This window comes from Letharia lupina (assembly GCF_014066315.1).
Source record: "Letharia lupina isolate WasteWater1 chromosome Unknown contig_9, whole genome shotgun sequence".
Taxonomy (NCBI): domain Eukaryota; kingdom Fungi; phylum Ascomycota; class Lecanoromycetes; order Lecanorales; family Parmeliaceae; genus Letharia; species Letharia lupina.
Window position 1 is genome coordinate 1,094,579 of NW_023502978.1, and position 27,714 is coordinate 1,122,292.

Genomic DNA, 27,714 nt, shown 5'->3' on the forward strand with positions numbered 1-27,714 from the left:
CAGGCCGGGTACTGGTACTCGTACAGTTTGACTTGGAAGTAGCGGTACCAATGCTTATAGGTATTTGTCACAAGTTTAGTCGGTTGATAGGGCGAAATGATAAGGCAAGGCTGATCAGTGATCGCCTTTATCAGTCCGGGCTTCCTTTTTAAAACGCTGCATACAAATAGAAGCTCACTAGGATCTTGACCGGGACGCTGCAAGCTTAGGACCCTGATACCCTCGCCCCATTTCCAGCATAATAAGCGTACTCTCATACATATCATACATTTTAGATATACGTATCATACATATCATCATCATCATCATTATCGTCATTCGAAACATGAGATTTGCCTGGCATGTCTTCACTTGTCAACATGCCAGCAGTGTGATTTACCTCTGTGCTATCTGTTCATCTTATCATGAACGCCGGCACTAAACGCCCCCGGGCCGAGGAAACCTACGATTACCCTGGTGCTGCCCATCCTTCATTCGTCTCCAGTACCTCGACCTTCAATACTACTTCCGCCCCTGCCAGTTCCGGCGCGAGTTCCTCCTTTCGCAACGTATCAGCTTGCAATCGATGCAGACTGCGAAAGAATCGCTGCGACCAGAATCTCCCAGCGTGCACATCATGCGAGAAAGCGGGCGTGAAATGCGTCGGATTCGACCCTATTACCAAACGAGAGATCCCTCGCACATATGTCTACTACCTTGAGAGTCGGGTGCGATACCTTGAAGAGCTTCTCAGCGACCGGAACATCCCTTTCGGACCTTCTCACGACTTCGACCTTGGCTCTAAGCCTCTGAAAGACGATTCTACAGCTCATTCACCGCTATCTGAGCGATCGAGCGCGAAGGAAAATGTCATCAAACGGAAAAGGGCAGATACCGGGAGTGAGTCGGGATCGGAATGGGAGCAGAAAGAGGAGTCGGATAAGCTGAACAAATTGGTCTCGAATATTGGCATGGTTTCAGTGCAAGGAGCTTCAGACCCGCGTTTCCTAGGTTCTACAAGCGGTATATCATTTGCAAGAGTGGTCTTTGCAGCAGTCAAGAGCTCGGTACCAGGCGGTGACAGGAGCGGTCGGGGAAGCAAGCCCAGTTCAGTGGGCTCTGCTGCTGCTACGGGTGGCACGAGTATGCGGGATTCATTTTTCGGACTACAGACCAAGCCAAACATCAAACCGGCACCTTTCCCGGATAGAGAGCTAGGATTACGCTTGGTGAACCTCTACTTCGAGCACGCGAACCCGCAGATACCCATCTTACACCGAGGCGAATTCATGGTACTATTTGGTAGAGCCTACGCAGCGAAAGAGCGGCGAAGATCAGCACGCGAACTTTATATGTTGAACATTGTATTTGCCATTGGCGCAGGTATCATTCTGGAAGATTCGTCCGCGAACCTCTCACCGAGTTCCGGAACAAAAGGATCGACACCGCCAGGCTTGAAGCAAGAACCCGCTTCCCCGAACCCGAAAAAGCAAAAATTGTCGAGCCAGCAGAGGCAGCCGGAAGAGTATCATGCCTCGGCGATGATGCACCTGGAATCTTTCCTTGGGTCGATGCCTGCAGCTGATCGGCTGGAAGGGTTTGGTGGTGGGTTGGAGCAGTTGCAGGCCGTGTTGCTGCTCGCAGGTTTTGCCTTACTAAGGCCTGTAGCGCCGGGGCTGTGGTATATCACTGGTGTTGCTACGCGGCTAGGTGTCGATCTCGGCCTTCACTACGAGGATGGTGCAGGAGTCGATGCCACTGAAGACAGCACTGGCTTCGCAAGAGGACACGACATCGCAATGGGCGGCGATCAATCAGATTTTGCACCTATAGGTCTCGACCCGAAAGAACGGGGCAGACGGGAATGGGTCCGAGACCTGCGACGTCGACTCTGGTGGTGTGTATATTCATTTGACCGCCTCGTGAGTACGTGCGTGGGTCGCCCATTTGGCATCTCGGACGCGGTCATCACGACGGACTGGCCTAGCGTTCTCGATGATAAAGATATTACTCCCACCGGCTTCTTGATACCATCACACAACTTTAGTGGACCAAGCTACAAGCGAGTTGCGCATCACTATTTCCGTCTTCGTCTCCTTCAATCGGAGATTCTGCAGGTGTTGCAATATCGGCAAGCCCAGAGGGTACACGCCAAGGATGGAGAGCGCAAAAGCCCATTCATGCACACCAAACTCTCTTGCTCGTTCCTCCAGCCATTCGAGTCGTTCCATGCATGGCGAAAGGACATTGATCGACGGCTGTGGGAATGGAAAGAGAGCGCCCCCCTCCAGCAGGATACTACAGTCCAGTTTTCTATCAAATTCTTAGAGTTGAATTACTGGCAAGCTGTCATCATGCTGTACAGGCAATCTCTTAGTGTACCGCATACTCTTGCGGGAGAAGTCGGCCCTCATCACGATGTGGAAAGCCCTATGACACCTAACGCGGACTCTTATGAAGACGAGGATGAAATCTTTCTTAAAGTTGCTGAAGCTGGTCAAAGAGTCTTAAAACTCTACCGTCAGCTACATCGAGTGCATCTGGTCAATTACACTTACCTCGCAACCGTGCATTTATTCATGGCTGGCATTGCCTTTCTCTACTCTATCTGGCACTCGCCTACCGTCCGTAGCCGTCTGGTAAGTAGCCCGAGCACCACCGCACCACCTCAGCTGACAGCCGACAGACTCTTGACGACGTCGACTTCACCGTCCTCGCAGCTACCTCCGTCCTAGGCGATCTCATCGAAAAATGCCCACCTGCCGAAGCCTGCCGTGACGCCTTTGAGCGCATGAGCAAGGCGACCGTCAAGATGTGCGTCTCAACCACCGGCTTCGGCTCTCAAGTCAAATTCGCGAAGCAAAGACAAGACGACGATTCTCCAATCCTACCACAGAATGATTTCGACCAGCGCATCCCACCTCCCTCCAGCTTCTCAACCATGGGCTCTCGACCACCACCACAGTTCGACTATGACCTCAAAAACCTCTTCACGGAAGACGCACAAAACGGCCGCATGTTCCACCGTCCGTCTCAAACCTGGCAAGCACCCCTGCTAAGCATCGCCCCAAACCAAGCACCCACATACGCCTACACGCCTTCCAACGCCTCTCCCCCATCCACGCTCTCCACGACCCCGTCAAACCCGCAACAAACCCAAATGGCACCTCCAAACCAATCTTTCGACACTTCCCTCCTCCCCACATCCTTCCCACCCAGCAACGAGATCAACAACGGCCCCTCCACCTACGACAACTTCGACTTCGACTTCCTAATGAACAACGACACCACCAACACCGCTGCCGTGTTCAGCGGCGACGTCGGTGCCAATTTGGGGTTCGATGGACAGCACGATTGGGCCGATGGTGGGGGCCAGCTGCCTGATTTGTTCGGGGGCTTCTTTTTCGGCCCGCAGGCCGGTGGGGAGGGCGGGATGGATGGCGGTGGAGGGTTTGGGGGTGCGGGGGGTGGGGGCTATCATGAGGGTATATGGAACGGACCGGATTAGATGGGGTGGGATGGGACGGTATCAAATTCGATGGCTGTAAGGGGCATTTCGCGTGGTGACGGATGATAGATATGATTTGCATTGAGTGAGGGTTCTTCTTCAAGCGGGACTAGATTGACGGGAGGTGCATTTGATACCATCAGATCGATCATACTACTCTGTTTCAAGTACCACGGACCGAAAAATGGGAAATGCAATCGTGCTTGTCACGAGCGACAGTTTACCCGCATGTTGCTCATTTGCAGACACGATATCTCTCCGCCTGATCGATCACTAATACACTGTAAATTGTATAATATTAAATATATGCACCAGAGACTAGAGCCCGGCGGAAGAAAATTACTGTCCCCTAAAGGGACTTCGACCGGTGAATCAACACACACCTCACCAAGGCTCAAGGTAGCCCGCTCACGCGCCAGAAGTCACCCGTTGCCTCCCGTATTCTGAACTTTAAAGTGCTCTGATAATCCAGAAGGCTCCTTGGTCGTAGCACTGTAGCGCGGATGTTATTGCTCCTGGCGCTGGCCCTTCCTTTGATGGGGTGGTTTGGATCACGGGTGAGTTCTGCCACCAGCGGATGATGTAACGAGCGAATGGGGATCGGTCCGAGGACTGTGCTAGAGTCACGGACGATGTGATTTCCATGTCTGCTTCCACCATTCAATCTTCTTGGCGCGAGGGTTCCGCCAAGGGCGATGCTGCGTTCGATTACTTTGGAGGCCTCCTCACAACTGGCCTTCACGTTCGACGTCGTCTTAACTAGTAGTCACGTTCCCAACGACTGACCAAGCGAGCATGTTATCAATTTTGAACTCTTTGACAGTACCATGTTGCAAGCCGTACGCGTGTGCATCCGCATTGGTTGCCAATGATCTTGACTCTCCCAGGACCGTTGAGTATTCCCCCGTCCCAAACGTCTGGGTTTGACCATCCCAAATATTAACCGCTGTCCCATTCGAGCCCGTCGATAAGACGACTTCGTCCAGCGTCACGCCTACTGAGGTGGAGCCGTAGTTGAAGGATGCTATGGAGGCGTTGGCGGCGATCATTCCGATAGGATCTGATTCTCGGGTCTCCCATTGATAGGCTGGAAAGCAGTCAGCAGATGACTTTTGGGTTTCAGGGACTGAGAATTACTCACTAGTTCCATTGAATAGCGTTGCTGTAAGGTAGTCATTTCCAAGCTGGTAGAAAATGGCTATGTTTCTTGTCACATTGCCCATGGATCGCACGTCGAGCGCAAGGCCTGTTCCAGGCACTGGGTTTGCAAAAAGTGTAGACCACAGCCACCCATCAACGGTCAAGTTTCCCAATGCCAACTGCCCAGCGGTATCCTGGTACAAAAGGAGAAGGGTTTCGGAGCAACCATTGCAGTCAAGCGCACGGTCCCAAGTCGCGGCGAGAGCTGTATGTGCGGCTGGTGCATTGGTAGGGTCAATGAAAGGCCCGCTCGTGAAATTAGTCTCCCCGTCGACTAGTTCAGGGTCGGTACAGAGCCAAAAGACAATGGTATCGCTAGCGCTGATAGCACCGAGATGTATTTGCTGCAAAGATCAGCTCTTGTCTCGGCCTGGTGGCCATTTGGCACTTACAAATGGATAGACCGCTGGACCGCTAACGACAGCAGCCAATGGAGAATTGGCTTTGGCAATGCCTATTGCACTATTCGAGAGTTGCCACAAGTTTGCGGTCGCATTCCAGGCAGATTCCCTTATAATATTATCTTCGCCCTGCCAATAAACTCGGTACTGCATGATGCCATTGGTGTCGTTCCAAGCGATCGAGGCGAGGCTAGAGGTGTTGCTTATCATTATGGGGCTGCTTGGCGGCACATTCGAGGCATTGGCGTGTGCTGATGTGTGCTTGCCCCGACGGACGAACAAGCCCACTGGGACAGCGATTACTAGGGCCATCATGAGAAGCTTCACCCCGAGCAGAATCCAGAAAGTCTTCCGTGGAATTCCACATATCGTTCGGCCTCCTTTCCAGGCACCACCCTTCTTTTCTGTAATGAGGGTCCCGAAACTGCGAGTTAACGATGCATCGGGTGCTATCGAAGAAGCTAGGGGTGAATTGTAGGGTGATAATTCTGGCGCATCGGACGGATCACTAAATAGTCGTGCTTTGACTGGTTCCAATGTAGATTCCGGCCACACCTGGAGAGATTCCTTCTCCTCAAATAACCCATCAATCCATGCCGGTGTTCTTTGTGGTTGTGGGACTACCTGCAGGGTACTGTAATATTCAGTGTTCGAGAAGTGGTAGCCATTTGGATTGACCATCCTGAAGTCTTAAGCCCTTGATGCCAGTTGCTATCGCAGAGCTCCTGGTGATGACGGACTGGGAGGACCGCGCGTTTTGAGACATGGCGGTGGCCGGACGCGTTCATGTTGGACTGTAGGCTGAGCAGCCGCTGGGGGTTCTAATTCTAAGTTTCATTTCCAAGATTGATACGCGATTGTGAATACGAGAACACAATTTAGAATATGAGCATTGGAAACTTATGTTGGATAGATAGGGCTGGTCATAGCTAGCCTTTTCTGCTTAAGTCAAGGTAAGGCCGCTCCGTGAACGTGCGGCATTGGTCAGGAGTGGACAAGAGACAAGGCGAAGCTGAGGCGGAGTAGTGGTGAAGGGTCGTCGTCGTCGCTTCATTCTTCAACAAGGAGATGTTGGATCTCAAGGCAAGATCTACTGTTATTATGCACAAGGATAGCTAGCCAGATTCACACTAGCGTACATTATGCCGATATGCACAATCGGTCTCCAGTCTCCACACTTTTGGAATTAATTCGCTGCAAAAGTCACTTGTATAGTCTACATCAAAATCACAACGCATACGTGACTTACACCGTCGCTTATGATCCTTGGACTTGGTCACAATTGCCCTCGTCTACTGAATGCAATAACCTGCGACTGGGTGCTTGCATTGCTGCACATCTCACCGCCATCATGGCAGATATCGCAACACCTGCCGCTGCCGCATTGTCTACAATAGATGCCGGCTCAGAGCCAACTCAGAAGCCTCAAAAAACGAAGCCGGAAAAGCCAGATGAACAGAAATATAAAGAGAGTCTTGGAAAGGCACAGAAGGAGCATGCAGCTGCACAAGAAAAAGTGGTACGTTTGTCAAACCCAAAAGTACCCACCCATTACCGTAATCCAATCGGCTGACGACATATAGGATGCCATCAAGGCCAAGATCGATCTCGCTCAACCTCAAAATAAGGACTCCCCCTCCGGTAAAAGGCAGCAGGAGCTCAAAACGGAACTACAAAATATACGACAGCAACAGTCTGGCTTCAAATCGTCTCGCGGTGGTATACAAGAGAAGATTGCAGGTCTTGATGCTCGATTGAAGTCTCAAATTGCAGAACAGAAGACGAAGCGAAGCCAAGTGTCTTGGAAAAACACCGCAGACATCGATCAAGAGATACAACGCCAGGAGAAGGTAGCGGAGTCAAGCAACGCAACGTTGGTCGATCAGAAGAAAGCTATAGCACAGATCTCGAGCCTCCGGAAGCAGAAGAAAGCCTTTGGTGGTTTCGATGAAGCCCAAAGAGGTATAGATAAAGTCAAGGCGGATATCGCAGAGCTCAGGAAGCAATTAGACAACCCAGAGGCCAAAGCGTTAAGTCAAAGATACGACGAGGCAGACCGGGAGCTGAAGGCTATCAAAGCTGAGCAGGACGAAGCGTACAAAGGGTTGAATTCGCTTCGGGATGAGCGAAGTAATGCATATGCGGAACAGCAAGAGAAATGGGCTGCGATGAAAGACATCAAAGACCAGTACTTCAAGGCGAACAAGTCATATCGAGACTGGGACCAAGAGCAGTACAGGATAAGGCAAGAAAAGCAGAAGGCTGAGCGGGATGCATACCAGAAAGAAAAGCGGAGAAAGATCGCGGACAAGAAATTGGAAGAGGCCAGTGAGCCTGCCTATATGGATGAGATACTGACAGCGGAGGGCCTGATGCGCTACTTCGACCCATCATCACCTGAAGCATCGAAATCGCTACGAGGTCCCAGCGGGTTTGCGGCCGAGGCACAGAGAAGCGTGGATGCGAATTCCGACTTTAAGGGGACGAGAATATCCAAGAAGGAGGATCGCGAGGATACCTACTTTATGGGGACCGGTGGCAAGAAGGGCAAGAAGGGCAAGAAGGGAAGCGTTGCTGGCTCGCCTGCACCTGGGACGCCTACGGAGGGCAAATTCAATCTGAGCATTGGCATCATTGAAGAGCTCGCCAAGGTCAATATAGAGCCGCCGATGAGCCAGGCCGGTGTGCCTAGTGTCGTTGAGAAGCTCAAGGAGAAAAGGGATCATTGGAAGAAAGACCAAGAAAGGAAGACTAAGGAGGTACGTCTTCATCCGGCTCATCCAGTTGCACTAAGCTAATCCACAGCAGAACGTTGAAAAGGCGCAGAAAGAGATCGACCGTCTCGAAGCTGAAGCTAAAGAACCCCAGCATTCGGCTCCCAGCCGGCGAACCCACGATCACGCCAGGAAGCCTGCTACAGCCAACAACTCGGTTAATGGTACTGCATCTGCTGAGACAGAGCTTGGGCAAGAAAAAGACGCTGCGGCCGATGTGACTGAGGACCTTGAGAAGGCTTCCGTTGAGGATAAGCAATAGTAATAGGCCTGTTTCACGCTACTCCGCTTTATGAGCAAGCGTTTCAATCTGGGACTCGCATGCACCGTCACTGAGCGGGTTTGATCTTCCGTTGAACACTCGAAATCTCCGACCGCCATTAGACTAGAAAAGATCCTACAAGTCCGAATCAAACTCCCCTGCGCCTGCCGTGTCATCCCGCTCATCACGAAATTGCATCCAGCATGACGCCGCACCCACCCACCCACCCCTAAATCAAAAAGTCCAAACAACAACAACAAGCCAAACTCGCCATCACCGCCGCGCATATCCCCTCCCCGGCCCCCGACCGGCCGCCCCCCCTCCCGTCCGCGTAATACCCCTGCGGGCCCCCTCCCTGCTGGTAGTACATCCCTCCCCCCTGCCCGTACCCGTACCCGTACTGCTGCTGCGGTGCGTACCCGCGGTCCTGGCCCCCGTAGCCGGGCGCGTTGCCCCCGTTGTACTGGTACGGGGTCGGCGCGCCCGTGTGGTAGGGGCCTTGTTGTTGTTGTTGTTGCTGGGTCGGCGGGTAGTAGGGTCCGGCGTCTTGGTGCGCGGGTGGGGGGTAGGCGGGCGGGGGGTATTTGGTGGACATTTTTGGGGTCGGGGTGGGGAAATGGGGGGGGTGGAGGTTGGGGTTGTTGTGGTGTGGTGACGGAGGACGGACGAGTCGAGGGTGCGGGGTGGCGGTTTGGTGATGTGGGGTTGGAGAGAGCTGGTGTGGGGGGGAGTGAGTGTTGAGGTTAGTTCGTGTGTTTTGTGAAGGTTCGTGTGTTTGATGAGGAGGGTGGAAGTTGTTTTGAGGGAGGAAGGGGGTAGGAAGGAAGAAAGTGAAGGTGCCTTGTGAGAAGTGAAGGGTCTTGCAGCCGCGTAAGTGGATCTATGGAGGTGTGGCGGAGCTCTCGGTGTTCGGGCGGCAGTGGCGGGGACGGCGGAACAAAGAACACGCTTTGCTGCCACTCTACAAATCAGGAGATGAAACATCAAGTCATATAGTAGTTTCGTCGTTTTGGAGAAGGTGGCAAATAGTGTTGACTGATTGCTGAATGGCGAGCCAAGTACAAGCCAGATACGAGAGACCGCACGAAGCAATCCGACGAAGAATATGCTCAGGGCATCGAACAGTAACGCTGGAGAAACGGCCTGGCCATTCGAGTACGGATGCTTGAATATAAAAGACGAAGACAAACATGTCAAATGTCGCTGGAGCATCGCTGAGACCACGAAACAAGCCGAATCAGGGCCATTATTGTACATGTGGATATCTGGAACGCCTCGCAAACCCCATATTTGCATCCATTCTTCCTTCATTCACAGCGTCAAAGCTGTCATCCAATCGGATTTCCTCTTCCATGACTATGGCCGTGTCTCAAGATCCGGGTATGCCCGTTCCATCAATCTTGATTGTGGGCGAAGCACTATGTTAGAGGGCGTAGAAAGCGTAGCTGCCCGTGCATCTTCGTAGAGGGCTTTTGGAAGCGTGGTTTCTGCATGTTATATTCATCTTGAGATTTCGACCCTTTCATCTCCGACTAGGCACTCTCTTGAATTTCCCATCTCCTCCACCGAGAGCTTCCGGATCAATATGCGTGAAACCCTGCGCCTTCCTACTCCTCCGCGGTGGTGGTTCGTCATGCTCTTCAATCACCTCCACAAATGCATCTTGTTGGGGTGCTGGAGGCGCTCGCCTTATTGTTTCTTCCACAATAATGGTTTCCGCCCTCCTACTCGAATTCCTTCGCGGCGGTGGCGTACGTTCTCGCGGAACCTCTTCCATCACGACTTCACTTTCAGACACACTGGATGCAACAACCGTCCGCCGTGGTGATCGCGGAGAGGACCGTCGTGAGGGTGCTCGGCGGGGGGGGGACCGGGAACGCCGGCGAATGACTTCTTCTTCCACGACCGATGAACTGCCTTGGGCCCCGCCGCCCAAGCCGAAGCATGTGTATATGAGCCAGAGGAGGAGGAGGAAGCCGGCTACGGAGCCAAAGACGATGCCGACTACTGTGCCGGGTGTGGGGCCAGAGTTGAGTCCGGAGTAAGTGGCGGGGATGATGGGGCTGGCGGTCGCTGTGACTGTAGTTTGCCGTCGGAGTAGGGATGCGAGTGTGCGGGAGAATGGTGTCGTCCTGGTTGGTAGAAGAGGGGTGTTTGGGGATAGGAGGCGTGGGGCAAGGTCGTGGAGTGATGGTAGAAGGGAACGGAGTTCGAGAGGATGTCGGAGTATTGATATCGGCGCTGCAGATGACGGGTGGAGAGGAGGCATTGTGATCGAGGTCGAGGGATGGGTGTATCTTAGAGGTGAGCTGCAAACTGCAAGTTCCTTCTGCGAGCAGCCGTCGGTTTGATGGGGCGGTTACAGTCAAGACCGAGTAATTGCGCAAATGGGGCAAATCGCTATAGTAGTAGGTAGTAAGGTCGGTAGTTCAAGTGAGTGACATGAAGTTGAAGACAGAGATGAACATGAAGAAGCAGATGGTGAATTGCACAAGAGGAAGGTGGGACAGCATGAAAGGGAATTGGGCAGCAAAGTTGCCTCATCGCCTGTGTAGGTAGTGCGTCAATGAGGTGGCCGGCTAAAATGCGCGAGGCTGGTGACGCTAAATTGCGACCAAGGAATGAGGCGAACAGCCTTGGAAACATCATCCAACTCACAGCGTCAGCTCTATTGAACTTAATATCAATTACTATTCTGTGTGAGTAGGATGGACAGGAACTGCAGTTTTCCTTGGGAAGTATAGAAGTATACTGTATACCAGAATCCCATCGCAGTTGTGGCTTCTCATGGTTGATGGGTACGAGTACTCGTACAAGCGCGCTGCAGAGCAAAGTGGGCGAACACACACAAACTTTCTTTTTTGAGCAAGGCACAAAACTTTCCAAGACGGTGAGCTGAGAGCCTTGTCAAGGCTGCTATGCATGCCGCATAGGGCCACCTTTTTCTCTTCCCTGGTTTCTGCAAGTATGAAACCCAGGATTGAAGTCGGCACGGGGGAGAGTCTCAACAAGATAGCAGCGGACGAATTCAGAAGTGTAATTCTCTCGGTTTCAGAAAAGTGGCTCGTGAAACATTCAGTAGAACTGTAGAAAGTGGAGTGTATTGTATATGCCTGGCGCCGAGCTCCGTCCATGCAGTCCTTGTGCTGTGGTGATAGCCCACTGAGCATGCAGATGAATATTATTGTACAACGAGAACAGAAGGTTATTACAATGCTGTAAAGACCCAAACATGGCTCTATCTTCAACAACAGAAGTATGAGATACTAATACCGAGTCCTGCTCTCTCGTCCTCCGTAGCCACCACGGCCTCCGCCACGATCCCCTCCGTAGCTGCCTCCACGGCCTCCGCCACGGCTCCCTCCGTAATCACCGCGGTCATTGCTTCCGCCACGGTCCACTCCGTAGCTTCCACCACGACCTCCACCACGGCCTCCGCCAAAGAGCCCTCCGGAACCACCGCGGTCGCTACCTCCGCCACGGTCCACTCCGTAGCCTCCACCACGGCCTCCGCCAAAGCTCCCTCCATAGCCACCGCGATCGCCGCCTCCGCCGCGATTGCGGTCTCCGTAAGATGGACGACCACCGTCTTCCCGGTCAGAGCCATAGCTTCCTCTGTCTCCGCCAAACCTTGAGCGCCCCTGCATACCTACATCCCTTGCATTGCCTGCGGAATTGGACTGGTAATCTTCACGACCTATATTGATACCCTGTACTCGATCGAGGCGAAGTTTCGATGCCAATGCTCGACCGACCATCGGTGGCGTCTCCATCCCCCAACCATACCTTGCGCGGTCGTTCAAAGCATCTATGAGTACCTGCTTGTTGCCATACCACTGGAAAACACCCAAAGCCGCCATGTACGATCCGGCTTTCAGCCCGCGGGGTACTATTTTCATTGCATCACCTACCGTGGTCAAAGTCTTGGCTGTGTGCTCAGGCAGCTGAGCATCTTTCTTCATGTCAACTTTGGCGGTTTCGAGAGTGCTGTCGGGTTTTAGAGGCATATTCGGAAGCTTGTGGCGGATTTCTCTAGCTTCCAGATTTGTGATGAACATCCAACCCTCGCCAGTCTTGTCTCCTCTGGCCGTCCGACCAATACGGTGGACGTACTGCTCTTCTGAGGGTGGTAGACCAACTTGAATGACATGAGTGACGTTTGGGAAATCCATTCCGCGAGCAGTCACATCAGACGAGAGCATGATTCCAGACTCTGCGCGTCGAAAAGCCTCTGCTGCTCTGGTTCGCGCATCTTGAGTGAGCCGCGCGTGCATTTCGATAATCTTAGCGGGATGCAGAGGGCCTTGGTGGAAAATGCTTTGTCCAGGGTTCTTCAGATTCTTGAGAACAGAAGCGGCAAGCGAGACATCGGCCGTAGCTCCGAAGTAAATGATAGCTTTGAACGGTCGTGTAGGTCCTCCCGTGGTATTCGCTATTGAATCAATTTCGCGTTTGCAGAGCTCGAATACAGCGGGCATGAGGTTCTCGAAGCCCCCAACATTGACTAGTTTCTGGGGTACCTTTTCGTGGGTCTGCTGTTCGCCTTCCTGCACCGTCCGAACAAATTGAAAATTTGGTTTCATGGTTTGGCGGACAACGTTCATGACTTCTCGAGGCACAGTGGCAGAGTAAAGGAGCGTCTGTCGATCGACCTGATTCCTATTGGGTAGAAGGTCTTGTATGGCTCGGATTTCAGGCGCAAATCCTTGGTCTAGCAATCTGTCTGCTTCATCTAGAACGAAACAGCTGAGCTGCGGCGCTCGGACTTGGCTGTAGGGGTCGGACAGAATGTCATTCAGTCGGCCTGGAGTTCCAACTAGGATATGACATCCTTCTGCCTTGATCTTCCTAAGCCCCTGCGATTTTGCCGAACCACCGACAGCGGTCTGTACGATGACATCTGTATCTTTTGTCACTTTCTTTGCTTCCACCGCGATCTGCTCCGCCAACTCTCTTGTCGGAGATATTATAATGGCTCTGATATGCGTAGAATCGCCGCGACGGCCAGTACGAGAGCGCTTCTCAAGCCTCGGGTCCACGTTGATAATGTTTTGGAGGAGAGGTATAAGAAAAGCAAGGGTTTTCCCCGTCCCAGTACGTGCTTGTGCTAGACTATTGACAGGATGAGAAGACTGCGGCTTGTGATGGCATTCTGATGGCTTGCTTACATATCGTGGCCCTTGAGCGACTCGTTCATGGTCAGGCTCTGTACTTGTGTCATAGTCTCAAGGCCCATGTTTTTTGTGATGGTGTCCACGACAGTTTGGCACACCATCCCACGCTCCGCCAGGTCTTTGAACTTTGTGACCGGACCATGTTGTACGGCTCGATTTATTTGGGCATCGGATTGTGGTGTCTGCGAAAAGACCTCCTGCTCAATCTCCCCTTCAATGGCTTCGTCTTCCGCCGCGACGCTGGCTGCAGCGGATCGTTTCCATTGGGAAGAGCTGCCGAACGGTCTCGCTGTTATTGGAGATATGATTTGTGGAAGGCATCGCTGTAGATCTCGTGTGTGGGCTGGCCTACTGCATCTCGAACATGTTGAGAGGAACAATAGTGATCTTGCGACAGAGGGTGTACCTCTGCGGGCAACGTTCAGCATGGGCTGGCGATGTCAAGCAAATAAGTCCGGCTAAACGTATCCACAGACTCAAGAATCGACAGCCAAGCAGGTGTCAATGCAGTTCAATGGTCAAACGCTATAGAATGTTTCGGAGTCTCCTGGTGATGATTGGAACTAGACTTTTTTTTTGCCCAGAGATACCTTAACGAGCCTTGGCCCGATCCAATTTAGCGGCTTCTGGACCCTGATTTGTGAGTTTGGACCCTACTCGGTAAAGCTAAAATAAGCGCGCTTGCGTAGAGTAAACACAGCATCCCCAGACCTTCTTTCCTGTCATCAACAACCATCCATCAACCTTTCCCCTCTCACTGCATCACCCAATTCGTTCCTCATCTCGCCAAACGAATCACCTCACCTCTCAATCACCAACCAAATAAAGCCGCACCATCACTTGTCACCCAACAATGGCACCAGCCAAGCAGGTCAGTTGTCACGCGCCTTTTCAATCCCAATCGCTTTACCCTTAGCTTTGTTATCATCTCTTCAATTATTCACTGACTTCTTTGCCACATTCTGTAGACCCCTCTTGAGAAGGCCCACGCCGTGCGCGCCGAGAAGAAGAAGACGCGCGAGGCCATCAAAGCCAAACGTCTCGCCGCATTGAAGAAAGCGCGTGATGCGAAATCGAAGGCGAAGTAGGGGAGAGGCCTGTGGGAGGGAGGATGGAGGGAGCGTATGGAGTGTCAGGGCGTTGAGACAAGGGGTTTTCTTCTTGGCTGCAGCATCTGGAGTTGGCAATGGTAAACATCTCAAACGAAGCTGGCAATGTTGAATCATGATGCGAGCGTGAGTGGAGATTGCTCGTTGCTCGTTGCTCGTTGCTGTCGTCAATAGTGTCACTGGCTCCAACACGCCTCAAAAGGGTGTCATAGCTTTCACACAGGGAATGCGCGATGGAGCTTTGACTGCAAAAGCAAATTGATACCCCACCACTTATGCTCTCAATTACCTTCACCATGACAGCAGCAGCAAATTGCTCTCTCCTGTCACTACAATAATCTTCGAAACGCTGCCTATGAAATGGCTACACTTAATACAATCAATTTTGCTGTACCATAACGTGCATTCCCCCAATCCCGCTATAGGCCCCATCTTTTGTTACCAGACATCAGGACGCTATGGAAAGATGCATGTTAGCTACACACAAACGGAACTTGGTGCGCCACATTCTGTTTGAGTCCCTTATCTTAGGGATCGTAATACGCCGCGTGATCCTGGTCTCAGCGAAGTGCTTGCGCATGCGATTTGAACGAGGCAGCTGCTTCCCCCCTGAACAAGTCCTGCTTCATAACGTCCGAGTAGGTGTCTAGCAATGTCTAATAGGACATTCAAGCATTCAGTCGGGTTTCAATGCAGATAGTGATACTAGACCGCCAGGAGCTGCAGGATCTCGTCTACCCCTGGCTTATTCGCACCCACCAGTCAAAGCTACTGCCCCTTTTCCTCCGACTCTACTTTCAATGATCCATGCTCAAAATCATTGAGTCACTACACAAGTTCATGATCGCCACAGTTGGGTCCCAACACCAAACTATCATGAACCAGTTTTTCCCAAAACCTCGACAAAGCCCGCCCGGGTACAGAGGGTAGAGGTTTTCTTCTTGGTATGAGCGATGACTCGGTCTCGTCAAGCTCCATCAACTGGCTGGTGCTGCGCGCCTGGAATATATCACTGTTGTGTTCGAGCTTGACCAAAGTATACAACCATTCGTACTGGTCATCTTCGCCGGTGGAATACTATACCTCCACCTGTCCGATGACCTTCATCGCGGTGAAAGATACAACGAGATAGTCTGTTGAGTCAATTAAGTGATGTGGCAACTTTGGCGAGTAGATCACATGAGTGTGTTGCAGAATGGGGCCTGTGGAAGGAGATGCTTAGGAAAGAGGTTCTCTGTTCGGTGACTCCTCGAAAAACATGCTCAATGATCTGGTATGACACTACCGGAGTCTCTAAATACTCATTGACTAATACGATTAGATGGTCACCGCTTGGCGTGACCGACTCCGTACAGCCGACGCTTACGCGCGCATTTCTTCCCATGGTAACGTCGACGATTATGTACATATCGATGTGTCTTTCCTTAATGCCGTCAAGTCAGGGTACGGAGGATGAAAAATCGCGGCCCGCTTCAATGCCCCAAAGTGAAATGGTGAATATCACGAATATACTGAAAAAATGCATATGGAAGTTGGTTATCTCTTTTCTTGAAATCGTTTGTTCCGGGATTCCTCAAACTTCGACTCTCTTGTTTTCCATACCGATCGTGCTGCTTGCCGTCTCCCGACCGCTCGAAATAGCTCCAAGAATTTTTTCGAAATCTTCGACGCCGACTCATTCCTCCCAAGTCCAGCCACCTCACAGCGTCCAAAGCACGGCCATTCAGTCCGGTAAATTAGCATGGAGCCTAGGGATAGGGTCATGGAGTGGAAGGTCCCTTATAGTGTCAGTGCAACTGGTGTTTGTGAACTTGGACAGGACGTGAGAGTTCTTATGTCGCTGCGAAGTTGACACGAGTGAGGGGCGAAATGAGAACGCCGTACTACTAAATCGCGTTCACTCTTGATAGACTTGAAGTGCGATGTGAACGCGACAAGATCCGGGCGGAGTGATCAGGTTACAGTAGAGCTAAGTTCGGACTGTGCCAATCAATCGTTGACCTACAGCCTACTACTGCCTCCAGACTTGTTCTCGGCGGTTCCCAGACGTGCTGCACTTGTCTTTGGGCTATTGGAAGCCCATTGCGCCACCTTGTCATCCGTATTGAGAAGAATGCTTAAGCTATAGATCTGCTTTTTTCTCCTCACCTGGCTTGAGGATGGCTTTCATAGTCTTCAACTCCTTCGCTAACTCGGATTCCGACAATTTTGTGCAAGGCTCGAATGTCAAAACCTCACGCCTTTCTGACCAGTAGCATCTTCGGTCGTATACTACGCACAACTTATTGTTCTTGTTTTCGTGTGCCTTTTTTGTTGTATGGTGTATGTTTTATTCGTTCAGAAAAACGATCCAAGTCTTTGCACGCAGTGTCTACGCTGAATGCTAATTATCCACGACAAACACTAGGTTTTAGAACCGATTTCTGAGCTCCGAGAAATGGTCCAACGGGAATCGTGGTGGCCTCGGATTTAGTACGAGTACATGGAATGACTCGAGCCGCCAAATCAGCGACACGCATTGTGCCCTTCGCGCCAAGACCCTTTATGTATGTTGATGGTCAAAGAGTCTCAAAGCTTTCTCATTATTGCGTTAGCGTTAAAAGTCCATTCTTTATGAATGAAGAAAGAGCTTGTATTTCGGATCAATAAGAATTCCTTGTCATTGTGTGGCACATAGTAAGTAAGCTTAAGTACCTATGATCCCCAGGCCATCTTGGACTTCTCAAGCGTTGCAACACCCTCAGCAAAGCAACCATCTTTGCTCCCTGCAGAATCAAGATGAACTCCAACCTCAACCTCGGACGTCAATACAGCGAGCTCGCAATCAGCGCTATCAATCTGAACGCCGAGAGTCAGGCTCAAGATAAGTCTTCCCTCTCCTACAACCGACTCTTCTATTTAGGAAAACCAGTCTCCGAGTTCTACTGCAACGCCTGCCAAAGGACCCTGGGTCACATAGCACCAGACAAATGCGACCGATGCGGACCCTTTGCTGGCAATCCGAGGTCCTTGGAGCGCAAGGCTGTCGGCTTCACACAACTTCCAAATGGGGCCATGCTGGGTAACTATCTGGTCTCGGAGATTTGAGCTGCTTGGTTAGAAGTCTTGATGAAATGAATCGACTGCGGCTACAATGGTCGCGCGTTCACATAGATCATAAGTTAGTAACACTACCGCTACCACGAATTGATTTTGATCAGGCTTCACTTTGTCTCTATTGTCCCCCTTCCCCACCAGACCCGTCGCCTGATTGACGGAACCATTGGTGCAGGCCCTTTCTTTCTCCAGTGGAAGCATTATTGGCTCGAAGTGTGATCTCATGCTTTGTTCTCGCTTTGGACCTTTCATGCTTGAACCGGACGCCACACTTGCAGCCTTTGACTGACAAACAATGCAAACAAACCTCTTGCGCCTTTGTTCCATGTTGGTAACTACCTTGTCCCTGCGCCAAATCCCTGCGCAAAGAATGATGATTATGCCATTGATCGCTTTCTTCTCGCCGGCGCTCAGCATAACCATGGAGGTTTGCCCTCAGTTTTTGTTTTCCAGAATCTCCACCTGTCTTTACAGAACTTCGGCGTGCAAATCAACGTACTAGAAATTTTATATGACGGATTTAGTATTTATAGCTTTATCACTGCACACTTTATCTTTCTTCCAAACACTTCAATTGACTGCCTCCATTTCAATTCCTACGCGCCTACCATCTACTACTTGCAACGCGACCACCACCTCACCCCAAATCAAAGCAAATCCCATTTCTACAACCACCACCACCATCACCATCGCCATCTTCCTCCCTCTCCATAGACAAACACCATGGGCCGCGCCTCACGGCAAAACGAAGACCGAGCCCTCATCGCTCAAAAGATCGAACCCAGACCCTATCTCTCAGTCTCTCCTTCCACAGCGCCATCCGAGAGGCCGATGGAGATCATCTTCTACTGCGGCCACTGCGGCACAAACCTGCCACGCGGACCTCCAGTGACGTGTTCGGTATGCGGAGCATATCGGCAGTCGCCAGCGCACAATACCCAGCCGAGGTTTCATGATTCGCAATTACCCACGAGGATGGGCTAAGGAGGTGCATCGAAGGGTTAGGTTGGAATTCCGGTCAGGACATTGTCAATGGTGCTCACAGTAGCGACGACTTCATGAAACTTCAAGCACGAGCAGACGCGGAGTCTGTCACCGGCGCACGATTCGCTGGCTCGACGGGCATAAGAGTCTGGGAGGAATGGGCTGGGAACACGGCAAGCGCGCAAATAGCAGGGGCGAGTGCATAGCAAAAAAGTAAGACTGTAAATCACATTGGTGCTGGCTGAGAAGTCATCGTGGGAATCTGACAGTGTAACTCCAGTATACAAACCACTCGTTTAATTAGCCGTGTACATTTGAATTCGGTCAATGCCCTGAGCGCTTGGTTCTGTAGAAGTTTTCATAAATATATTCAATTCCAATCGTAGCTTCATCTTGATACGCGGTTGATGAGTCCTCCAACACTTCGGCCAACCTTCACCCTACTTTACCTCATCCCACACCATCTCTGTCCACTTCCATCATCTTACCCATCTCCACCCGCCACTGGGGCCAATCATTTAGGTCTTGATCGCTATCAAGTATAGTCTGCCCGTAACGGCTGGCCAATCTGATGTACCCACAGTGTTTTCTTGAGTTTGGCCACTTTTTTACCTGTAACGATCGGCGACATGGCTTTTTCCTGGCTCAATCACAACGACTGAAACTCGAAAAGTATTAATCTTTGAAGAGTGTTGGTTGTTCACGACGTGACAATGGCTTTTATGAACCCTACATAGCATACTTCTGCATTCAGCTTTCTCGTATGTTCGTGTTGGTTAAGTTGGGGAAGTACATACTCATGGGAGCATGTCTCGAAGAAAGAAAACCACTGGAACAAAATCAAGCAGACATGCTTGCCCTTAGAAAATACATACCTATACCGATTCCTAGATCGCAAACATTTGCCGAAGAGCAAAAGACGTTATGACGTCCTAGCCTTGAAGAATGCTGCCCACTGATTCTATGCCCTGCGTGTGTCTGGACTGCAAGCCATTGCCACCCGACACCGTGCAAATTTGACTGAATTTGTATTGAGCAGAATGTCCTCCGACCATCTGTATAGTGGTTTGAGACCCTGCTCCGACATTTGGGTCCATGTGCGACGAGTCTCACCCCCATCTGACGTATCTGCGCCTTGCCAAGTCAATCACAGAATTCATTATTCCGAGGCCGAGGATTGAAGAAGGTCCCGAGGACTTGCCGTGGATCATGGCGAGCGTAGTTTTGGAAGGAGCCACGAGCTATGAGTGGATAAAAACTGGCAGGAGATGAGGTACTGATCCCGAAACTATCGATGCTAGGTGCCTCTGGACACTTGAAGACGTGAGTGACTAGCGCCGGTGCATCAAGGATGCAAATAGTGAAGAACTCCGGTTTCGCACAGAGGATAGTCAACGCAGCATTTTTCAAGGCGGCTTCGAGGTACCGAAGTTACAGCATTTGTAATTGTTGTTGATGTTCCAACGTATTAGCATACAGGTCATTGAGAAATCTATCGCATTGAAATCTTGCAAACCGTGCGAAACTCCGGTTTCGCACAGAGGATAGTCAACGCAGCATTTTTCAAGGCGGCTTCGAGGTACCGAAATGACAGCATTTTTAGTTATTGTTGATGATTGGACATACTAGTGTACACTTCTTTATAAAACCTATCGAGTCGAAACCTTGCAAATAGTGAGAACCTTCGAACTTGTACAGAGAATAGTCAAGGCAGTGCTTCTCAAAGCGGCTTCGAGACACAGAAGATTGCAATTCTTGCAGTTGTTCTTGATAACTGGATATATTAGCATTCCATTCTCGATAACCTCGTTGAAGTTACGTCTTTCCTGATGAATCACAGCCATGGGTCAAAGGATGAAGATCGCCTCCTGTCAATCCCTTTTAGATCAAGTTACACATATCTGTCGAGTACCACAGCAGCCTAGAGACCCTGTGAAAAAATTGTAGGGTAAAGACCCTATGTAATGTGATGGAATGCAAGATCAATGTCGCTCAAGCGAGCTGGCAGCGCGAAGAGTTAGTAAGTAAAGTAGACTGACGGATCACATTGAAAGTCGTTCTGAGTGCACACTGTTTCTCTGCCTCATGATGCATGTATACGCTTGGCACAAAGCTCAGGCACATCTTCAGTATCGAACTAGCAGCAAACATTGAGAGCATTCTACTGTTGTAATGATATCGCCTTTGCGAGGTTCGAAGAAGAGTCTTGGAGCTACTTGCTAACATTGATAATACTGCTTTGTAGAACAATAAAGTCTCGTGCCGGCATTTGCATCGTATGGAACAAAATCAATAACCTTTTCTTCATTTGTCAGACACTTGTCCGTACCACATGAAGCCTAGCCATTCCTTCCTTGCTCAGCAACGAAGATACCGTGCAGGAATAGTTTGTCTGGCTTTTGCTGATAGCCTTGCAAGCTTCACCGTAGAAAACTCTGACAACATCCACATCTGCAAGCTCTAGCGTCGAGGTACAGTCGAGCTCGTTAGCACGTCGTACGGATAATTACCGATCGGGACCACCGGAGTCCAAACATAACCAGAGCGTATCTCGATCGTGAGATTCCCAACCTTATCCTCCAAAAGCTTCACCAACTGTGCCAAGGCCGCGATCCTCTTCTCGAACACTGACGGGTGAGTCGGGGGCCGTACCGGCTGATCGTTCAAGCAACCGGTCTGAATTGGGACACGAGGTGTGTAACGAGCCACAATGACCAGACTCCGGAGCAACCATCCCGCCTGACCTTCATGGACATCAGCCAGCTGCTTGACGAAGCGTCTCCAACGCTGCTCCCTCTCATATCGCAGAACGTAGACATCTTGGCTTGTGTTGCCGACGTCCTTGCGCTCCATGGGCCCAATCTCCACGTGGAGGTTGCGCATGCTGCCGAGACGTTCCACGAGGATACGATCCCCATGGAGGTACTCACTGGGCGAGTAGGTAGGATCGCAGAGTGAGAGTTGAAAGGTGTTGGCGTTGTAGTAGTAGTCGAAGGCTTCGAAGTGGAGCTGGCGGCAGGCGAGGAACAAGCCGTATTCCTGGGGGCGGGTCACGTTTGCCGCTATCATGTCTATGATGTTTTCGTTGAGGAGCATGTAGGAGTAGATCTGGTGCCGGATCTCCAAGGGGAGCGTGAGGAGTGTGGTTGAGATAGACATTGTTGAGTGCTAGAGCGGTGGTCCGAATAAGTTCGATTGTATTGAAACTGTCAGAATGATGATACTAAAGCTTTGGTCTTCAACACCTTATGGTTGCAGCAGTGATGGTAGTTTCCGCTGCGCATCGGCTTGCAGGTGAGGAACAGGCTGATGGAAAGGATTTTGCAGTTCGTCGCCCAACGGATCTGTTACATGGCTGTCGATGTTCAAGTATGAGCAGTTTCGTCAATGGCCCTCGAATTCATGAATTGCATTGATGGTTGGAGCGAGCGGAGTCAAGGTACCTGATAGATTCAACACTTCGGACGCTAGGGCTTGTCACGCTAGTCTAATCGAGAGGAGATGAAAGAATTCAATTCGCCACTGGCTTTGGCGGAGTATTTTGAGAGCAGTGTTCTGATACTGGTAATAACGTGCATTCGAAATCATTGCCGACACTGCGGAGCATGATGGACTTTCTCTGTTTACTTTACTCACAAATAATCAAATCTTTTGGCGATTGTTATGGAAGTCCCGCTCCTCTTCCCACAATTTGTGCAGTCGTGCATCAAATGATCTTGGGTCCTCCCAATCGTCTATTTCTTCATCCCAAATTTCCAAGTGATCAATGTTTGTAGGGCACAACACATCTCGTATCATCTTTGCTGTGTTATTCGTTGTTTACATCAACACAAACGACGGCCGGTTACCTCTCTTCTAACATTCAGCTATTGATCGTTCCAAAACCATCCTCAACGAGCCACTAAATACACCAAACCTAGCGACTGTACATACGAATATCAGCTAATCATGCTAGTTCTCGGGGTCCACCGTAGCCCCAAACATGGCGTCTCCAAGACTTCTCAACGCTCCATCACGCTCTTGAAAGGTCTTGGCGTGGAAGGTGACTTCCGTGTCCGCAAACTCATTCAGCACCTCTGGCGATTGAAAGACCATGCATCAAGATCCAACCTGCACCAAGTGTTTCTGATCCAGTCAGAATTATTCGACGAGCCTGACTTCTATAGCAAAGATGGTATTCGCACCCAGCCAGGGCAAATGGGCAAACACGTCACCACTACCGGCATCGATCACCGGCGCTCAGCAATGGCACAAGGCTCCACTTCGTGAACAAGAAGCACACGCAGGCTGCATTCGACAGTCACGACTAGCTTGTTTTGCATGAGTCGTTTGTCCCTCCTCTTCAAGCACCTCGTCAGCAGCCTGCTACTGGAGGCTATGTTCATGGCTATGGGTTATGACACCTCCTCGTACCAACTATTCGCAGCTATTGGCGGCTGTCTGAACGAGTCGTTGTTCGTCTCTATGGTCGGCTCTTGGCCAGGTGGTAACGGTGATACCTCATCGGGCTTTGGTCGCTTCACGAGATTCAGGGCAACTGGAGTGCGATGTCCGGTGACGGAGAGTTGGCAATAGGCGTATGTACTTGGATGTTGCGCCTCGACCGCTTTTGGGGGGTTGGAAGAGATAAGGAACGGCAACATGCATAATTTGAAACAGCGAGCTTGCTCATCGACGATGATGTATGGAAATTGTGATCGATGGCGACATGAAGCTCACCGACCTCAACGTCGGAGATAGGATTGGATTGGATTTGATTGCTTCTTACTGATATCTCGCGTCGTGATCACCAGTAATGATAGATCTATGTTCCATACATTTCGACGACTCAAAAATCTTCAGAGAACATGATGTAGCATGCTAAAGCTGTCAGGCTGTGAGCAGCAGTGCCAAATGAAAGTCTAGTATCATGTCAATGCTGCTACATAAATGGCACTTAATATTCTCGTCGTAGCGTTGGCAGGAGAGAGAGTGGCAATTTGATTGGATCGCGGTCTTGATGGGTACGATCGAGTGTTCATGTTACCAAATACGCCTAGAATGAGATATCGTTTGATTGCTTCACATGACTTCAAGTTTCAAGAAGCGGTGGGGTGTCCCAGGGATCTTGTGGCGGAGTAGCTCCGAAAGCCGAGCCCCAGGTTTGAGGCCACTTCCGAAAATTCATTCGCCATCCTTTCATTCTGCAAAGAACTCCCAAGCGGGCCATTGAAAGTCACGATCTGCAGGTAGAGATTCGCAGGAGGTCTTTACTTAGAATAAGAAAGGCTTTGATTAAATGTATGTTCTGTCTTCAACATGATGGCTAGGCTAAAGTGAAATGGTTGTCGAGGCAGGTGAAGAGTTCACGTAGGCACCACCAGCAGCACCAGGTACCAAGAGAGAGAGAGAGAGAGAGAGAGAGAGAAAGGGCCTGATTCGACCGTCGCATGTCGCAACTGAGTTCCAGGTGATGCAGTCTTTCAATCGCGCGTTGTGTGACAGCTTTGGCAACTCCTCCTGGCCAGAAATCCGATCATGAAACAAGCGCGGATCCTGTTCCTGCCAAAGTCCGAAGCAAATGATGCTACTGCGGACTGCCAGCCAGCGGCGCAGGAGGTCAGCGGTTTTACCATGGTTAACAAAAGTCATCGTTTCGCTGTCGTGTCTCCAGAAAAAAAGGAAAAATGGCAACAGTTCATGAAGCGCTCTTTCTGCATTGAAATTCTGACATCTAGAGAATATTTGCTCAGACGCAATCATGCAGAAAGGTGCTGCATCATCATTAGTCAGAAGCCCAGCCCTACTTTCTCTCTACGCCAATCAGCCTCATTCATTTGAGGACCCCAATCTTATCTATTCTGACCCCTCGGACGTGCAGCCACACACATTGCCGACCCCAAAGCAACAAGCAGCCCTCGACGAGCTTCTATCCTTCGACAACGAGAAGATCCTTGCCTGGCTTACACTTCTGCGGTCCATTGAGCCGGGTTTCCGGTACCAGGCAGGTCGAGGGTGCCTCTCTAATCAGCAGCTTGAGGCACTCTCCACATTGAGAGACTGCGGCGACAGCGACATCTTAGCATGGCTCACTCTCAGTTTTCGCACCAGTCAGTGATGATCTTGCCAAATTTTCCTACCGATGGCCTGTCGCTGACTATAGCTCACAGGTGATTTCAATGGGCAGCACACGTTGAGCAACACCATCTCCACTTTCAGATCCCCCGTTGTGCCTACATCACGCCATCTACGACAGCCCTCGACAAACCTTAGCCTAAGATCTTCGACCAGCTCTTTCACCCCCTCTGCTGTCTTCAGTAGTAATTCGAACTATTGTACCCCAAGGAGCTCTGGTGGCTCCTTAGGCTATGGCATCCCTTTGCCTGAGCTTCCCGAGGGGATTGCCTGCGATGATGAGTCTAATCATGCACATTGGTGTACTTACAGGGAACATTCCAGACCGATAAACAAATGTGAAGGCTGGAAAAGGCATGAAAGAGAACATGAAACAGGTTATCTGTGCATGCCACATGGACCGGTGGAGCCTACTCAGAATGGCCTGATATGTGCACTTTGTGGTAAAGCAGATCCCGACGCGGATCATCTGGCATGGCACAACATCTCAAGTTGCTTCGGCAAATTCGGGGTTCCCCTCAAAAAATCAAGAAGGAGCGACATGGTCAGACATCTGGCGCTACATCGTGTTCACAGTAAAGTTGGCGAAGCACTTACTGACCGATGGCGATATGATTCCAAAAAGAAATACTTCTCCTGTGGACTTTGTATTATGATCTTCATCTCGATCACGGATCGATTGAATCATATCGACAACGAGCATTGGAGACACGGTCAGAACATGGGCGCGTGGGAATTGAGCAACTCGATTAGGGGACTATTGCTTGAGCCCGAAGTGCAGGCCGCCTGGCGTGCTCTTTTGAGATCGCATCCTCTTTTGGTAGCATCCAATCTTCGGTGGGAAATGCCATTGGCAGAAGGCCTACAACTGAGACTTGAGATGGGTAAAGAGCCTGCGCTAGTCCTCGCGAAGGCGGCGCTAGAGCTCAGTAACTATGAGTGGATACGGTCGAGTCAGGAGGGTTCGATGGCTACAACGGGTAGAGAAGTGATGAGCTTTGATAAGGTCTCCACGGCTCCTCGAAGTCCAGGAGCCGCTATGGTGGTACCTCTGTCAAATTCAACGTATCAATCACTGTCTAATCACACGCGGCGGCGTGCTCCACTCTCACGACTTCTGGCTGGGTCGCTTTCTTCGAGTAACGTCCAAAATTCTAGCACGGGATTTCCAAACCCGCAGTACGACCTTCCTCTAAACCCAACAGCGTTTCTCAATGACTCATTCCAACCTGATTATCTTTACAACGATACATTTTCGCATCCAGCTCCGCTCATGGACCCAAATGCTAGCGACACACCATCGCAGCAGTCCAATTCTGCTTGTTCCACGGAATGGCCGTCTATGGATACAAGCCAGCCACTTAATAACAATACTCGAATCCAAGGCCACCTGATCGAAAGTGGAGCCTCACTAGTTGCTCAAATGTCTTCCTCTCGGTATGGACAATCAGTGACTATAGACAGGCAAGGACCAATTTCAGATTCTCGAAACGATATAAATAGTGCCAATACTGTTAGATTACCTACCTCGAATTTTTTTCATGGCTGGACGCCACAGCTTTCGAATCATGAACATGGCTTCAACTTTCGCAAAAAGCCTCTTCCACCAGTACCTCTTTCAGACCAACGCGGAAACGCAAGTCGAGCTGCTGACCGTAGGCCGTCCACTCCGATGGATCTCGGTACAGGCTAATCCGGCATTGCATTTGAGGAAAAGCAATGGCGCGGGTGTCCGGACAGCCTCCCTCTATTGGTATGAGGTTGGATACTGCGATATCATCAGCGCTCGATGTGAATGTTGCAGTAACGCCGCCATTTTCAAAAATATCATGATGAAGTAAAGATGTAATGATTGGCGTCTACGGGATGACTCAAGATTTTGCGATTTTTAGCACAGGAGCCACGGTTGGAAGGAATGGAGTAGCTGATATCTGAGCTAACACTCGCGGCACTTCCCATGAACGAAGAAAGAGTTTACAGTGTTTTAAGTTATGTTCTTTTTCCATTCACGGTCATATTCATAGATCGGCTCTCTTCCCTGCCTAAAAGCATAAAGGAGCATTCATGCGGAAAACTCTGTATTTAGATCGAATGCTTTCTCTTGAGGATCGCATGTGCGGTACAGCATCTTTGACCTCTAGTATCGTCCTTGTTTCCGGGTCCAGGTGCTTAAAGTCTCAGCGGGTGTGGAATGGAAAGCCGCGCAAAATGGTAGTTTCGAACATCGCCTTTACGACTCATCAACCATGAACGCAGACACAACAAACCTTCCGATTCCTCAACGATCTCCTTCCGTGATATCTCGCATCTTATTATCATTCCTCCGTTACTGAAGAGCCTCGTCTGCAACTTTTCACGTCGGGAAAACAACGGTCTTTTGAAATGAATCTACTCTACTGCAAGTAAATCAGGGCACCAGTCGCCAAAACGAGGCATGATCCTCTCATCCTCTAACCTTTTATTTCCTCGCTATCCAACCAAAACAGACAAAAACCGCATACCCAGCAGAAATCTTACTCTAAACAAACTCCAACCTCACACCGGCCCATGCATGCCTTAACCCACGAGGTCGACGATCTTGGTTCGCTATTGGACACGTGAGTCTTGGTGTCGTACGCAGGACTCCTCTGACACTCACCGCGGATCCTCCAAGTGATGTTGACATTGAAGAGTGTGAGGATGGTAATGACAATACGATAGATGGCAGTGACGAGGTCTTCGAGTGTCAGGACCCAAGCAGGCGGAGAAGGTATCGTTTGTGGAGTAAAGGATGTTGAGCTGTTGTCTTTGGCGATGTTGCTTGACGCGGATGCGCCGGCATTCGCTGAGGCTGGCGGTGGCAGGGATACCTCATCGGGTCTTGGCCGCTGCATGCGACGAAGGATCGTAACGGAGGTGTGCCGGCGCGGGGCTGGAAAACATTCAGTGCTGGCGGTAGGCTCTGAACATTTGGTAACTCGAGATTGGAGGGTGGGTGGGGAGGATGCTGTGGCTGCGAGCGAGGCTGCGAGGAGGGGGAGGAGTTTCATTTTAGGTGGTACAGAGGGAAGGCCCGAGGCTAGGGGGAGCGAGTGGGGACGCTATCGAAGTTGGTAGAAATGACGGTAACGTGC

General features: G+C 50.7%; 10 protein-coding genes across 10 annotated transcripts; 5 read left to right on the top strand and 5 right to left on the bottom strand.

The window, feature by feature from the left end:
* Positions 1-404: 404 nt before the first annotated feature.
* Positions 405-3,487, top strand: HO133_010806 (uncharacterized protein; the record flags this gene model as incomplete). Its single annotated transcript, XM_037301657.1, has 2 exons — positions 405-2,618; positions 2,666-3,487. The coding sequence occupies 2 exons, from the start codon at positions 405-407 to the stop codon at positions 3,485-3,487; spliced, it is 3,036 nt and encodes a 1,011-aa protein (XP_037153291.1).
* Positions 3,488-4,242: 755 nt separating this feature from the next.
* On the bottom strand, positions 4,243-5,769 carry HO133_010807 (uncharacterized protein; the record flags this gene model as incomplete). Its single annotated transcript, XM_037301658.1, has 3 exons — positions 4,243-4,574; positions 4,629-5,031; positions 5,080-5,769. 3 exons carry the CDS (start codon positions 5,767-5,769, stop codon positions 4,243-4,245), a joined length of 1,425 nt encoding a protein of 474 aa, XP_037153292.1.
* Positions 5,770-6,439: 670 nt separating this feature from the next.
* On the top strand, positions 6,440-8,124 carry HO133_010808 (uncharacterized protein; the record flags this gene model as incomplete). The annotated part of the gene is made up of 3 exons (XM_037301659.1): positions 6,440-6,607; positions 6,672-7,847; positions 7,897-8,124. The coding sequence occupies 3 exons, from the start codon at positions 6,440-6,442 to the stop codon at positions 8,122-8,124; spliced, it is 1,572 nt and encodes a 523-aa protein (XP_037153293.1).
* A 135-nt stretch (positions 8,125-8,259) lies between these two features.
* On the bottom strand, positions 8,260-8,719 carry HO133_010809 (uncharacterized protein; the record flags this gene model as incomplete). The annotated part of the gene is made up of 2 exons (XM_037301660.1): positions 8,260-8,353; positions 8,544-8,719. 2 exons carry the CDS (start codon positions 8,717-8,719, stop codon positions 8,260-8,262), a joined length of 270 nt encoding a protein of 89 aa, XP_037153294.1.
* Positions 8,720-9,646: 927 nt separating this feature from the next.
* HO133_010810 (uncharacterized protein) lies at positions 9,647-10,393 on the bottom strand (the record flags this gene model as incomplete). Its single annotated transcript, XM_037301661.1, has 1 exon — positions 9,647-10,393. The coding sequence occupies one exon, from the start codon at positions 10,391-10,393 to the stop codon at positions 9,647-9,649; it is 747 nt and encodes a 248-aa protein (XP_037153295.1).
* Positions 10,394-11,390: 997 nt separating this feature from the next.
* On the bottom strand, positions 11,391-13,664 carry HO133_010811 (uncharacterized protein; the record flags this gene model as incomplete). Its single annotated transcript, XM_037301662.1, has 3 exons — positions 11,391-13,236; positions 13,293-13,571; positions 13,651-13,664. 3 exons carry the CDS (start codon positions 13,662-13,664, stop codon positions 11,391-11,393), a joined length of 2,139 nt encoding a protein of 712 aa, XP_037153296.1.
* Positions 13,665-16,894: 3,230 nt separating this feature from the next.
* On the top strand, positions 16,895-17,494 carry HO133_010812 (uncharacterized protein; the record flags this gene model as incomplete). The annotated part of the gene is made up of 2 exons (XM_037301663.1): positions 16,895-16,953; positions 17,179-17,494. The coding sequence occupies 2 exons, from the start codon at positions 16,895-16,897 to the stop codon at positions 17,492-17,494; spliced, it is 375 nt and encodes a 124-aa protein (XP_037153297.1).
* A 732-nt stretch (positions 17,495-18,226) lies between these two features.
* HO133_010813 (uncharacterized protein) lies at positions 18,227-18,693 on the top strand (the record flags this gene model as incomplete). The annotated part of the gene is made up of 2 exons (XM_037301664.1): positions 18,227-18,403; positions 18,526-18,693. 2 exons carry the CDS (start codon positions 18,227-18,229, stop codon positions 18,691-18,693), a joined length of 345 nt encoding a protein of 114 aa, XP_037153298.1.
* A 2,133-nt stretch (positions 18,694-20,826) lies between these two features.
* On the bottom strand, positions 20,827-21,646 carry HO133_010814 (uncharacterized protein; the record flags this gene model as incomplete). Its single annotated transcript, XM_037301665.1, has 2 exons — positions 20,827-20,897; positions 20,998-21,646. 2 exons carry the CDS (start codon positions 21,644-21,646, stop codon positions 20,827-20,829), a joined length of 720 nt encoding a protein of 239 aa, XP_037153299.1.
* Positions 21,647-24,227: 2,581 nt separating this feature from the next.
* HO133_010815 (uncharacterized protein) lies at positions 24,228-26,294 on the top strand (the record flags this gene model as incomplete). The annotated part of the gene is made up of 2 exons (XM_037301666.1): positions 24,228-24,576; positions 24,637-26,294. The coding sequence occupies 2 exons, from the start codon at positions 24,228-24,230 to the stop codon at positions 26,292-26,294; spliced, it is 2,007 nt and encodes a 668-aa protein (XP_037153300.1).
* Positions 26,295-27,714: the final 1,420 nt, after the last annotated feature.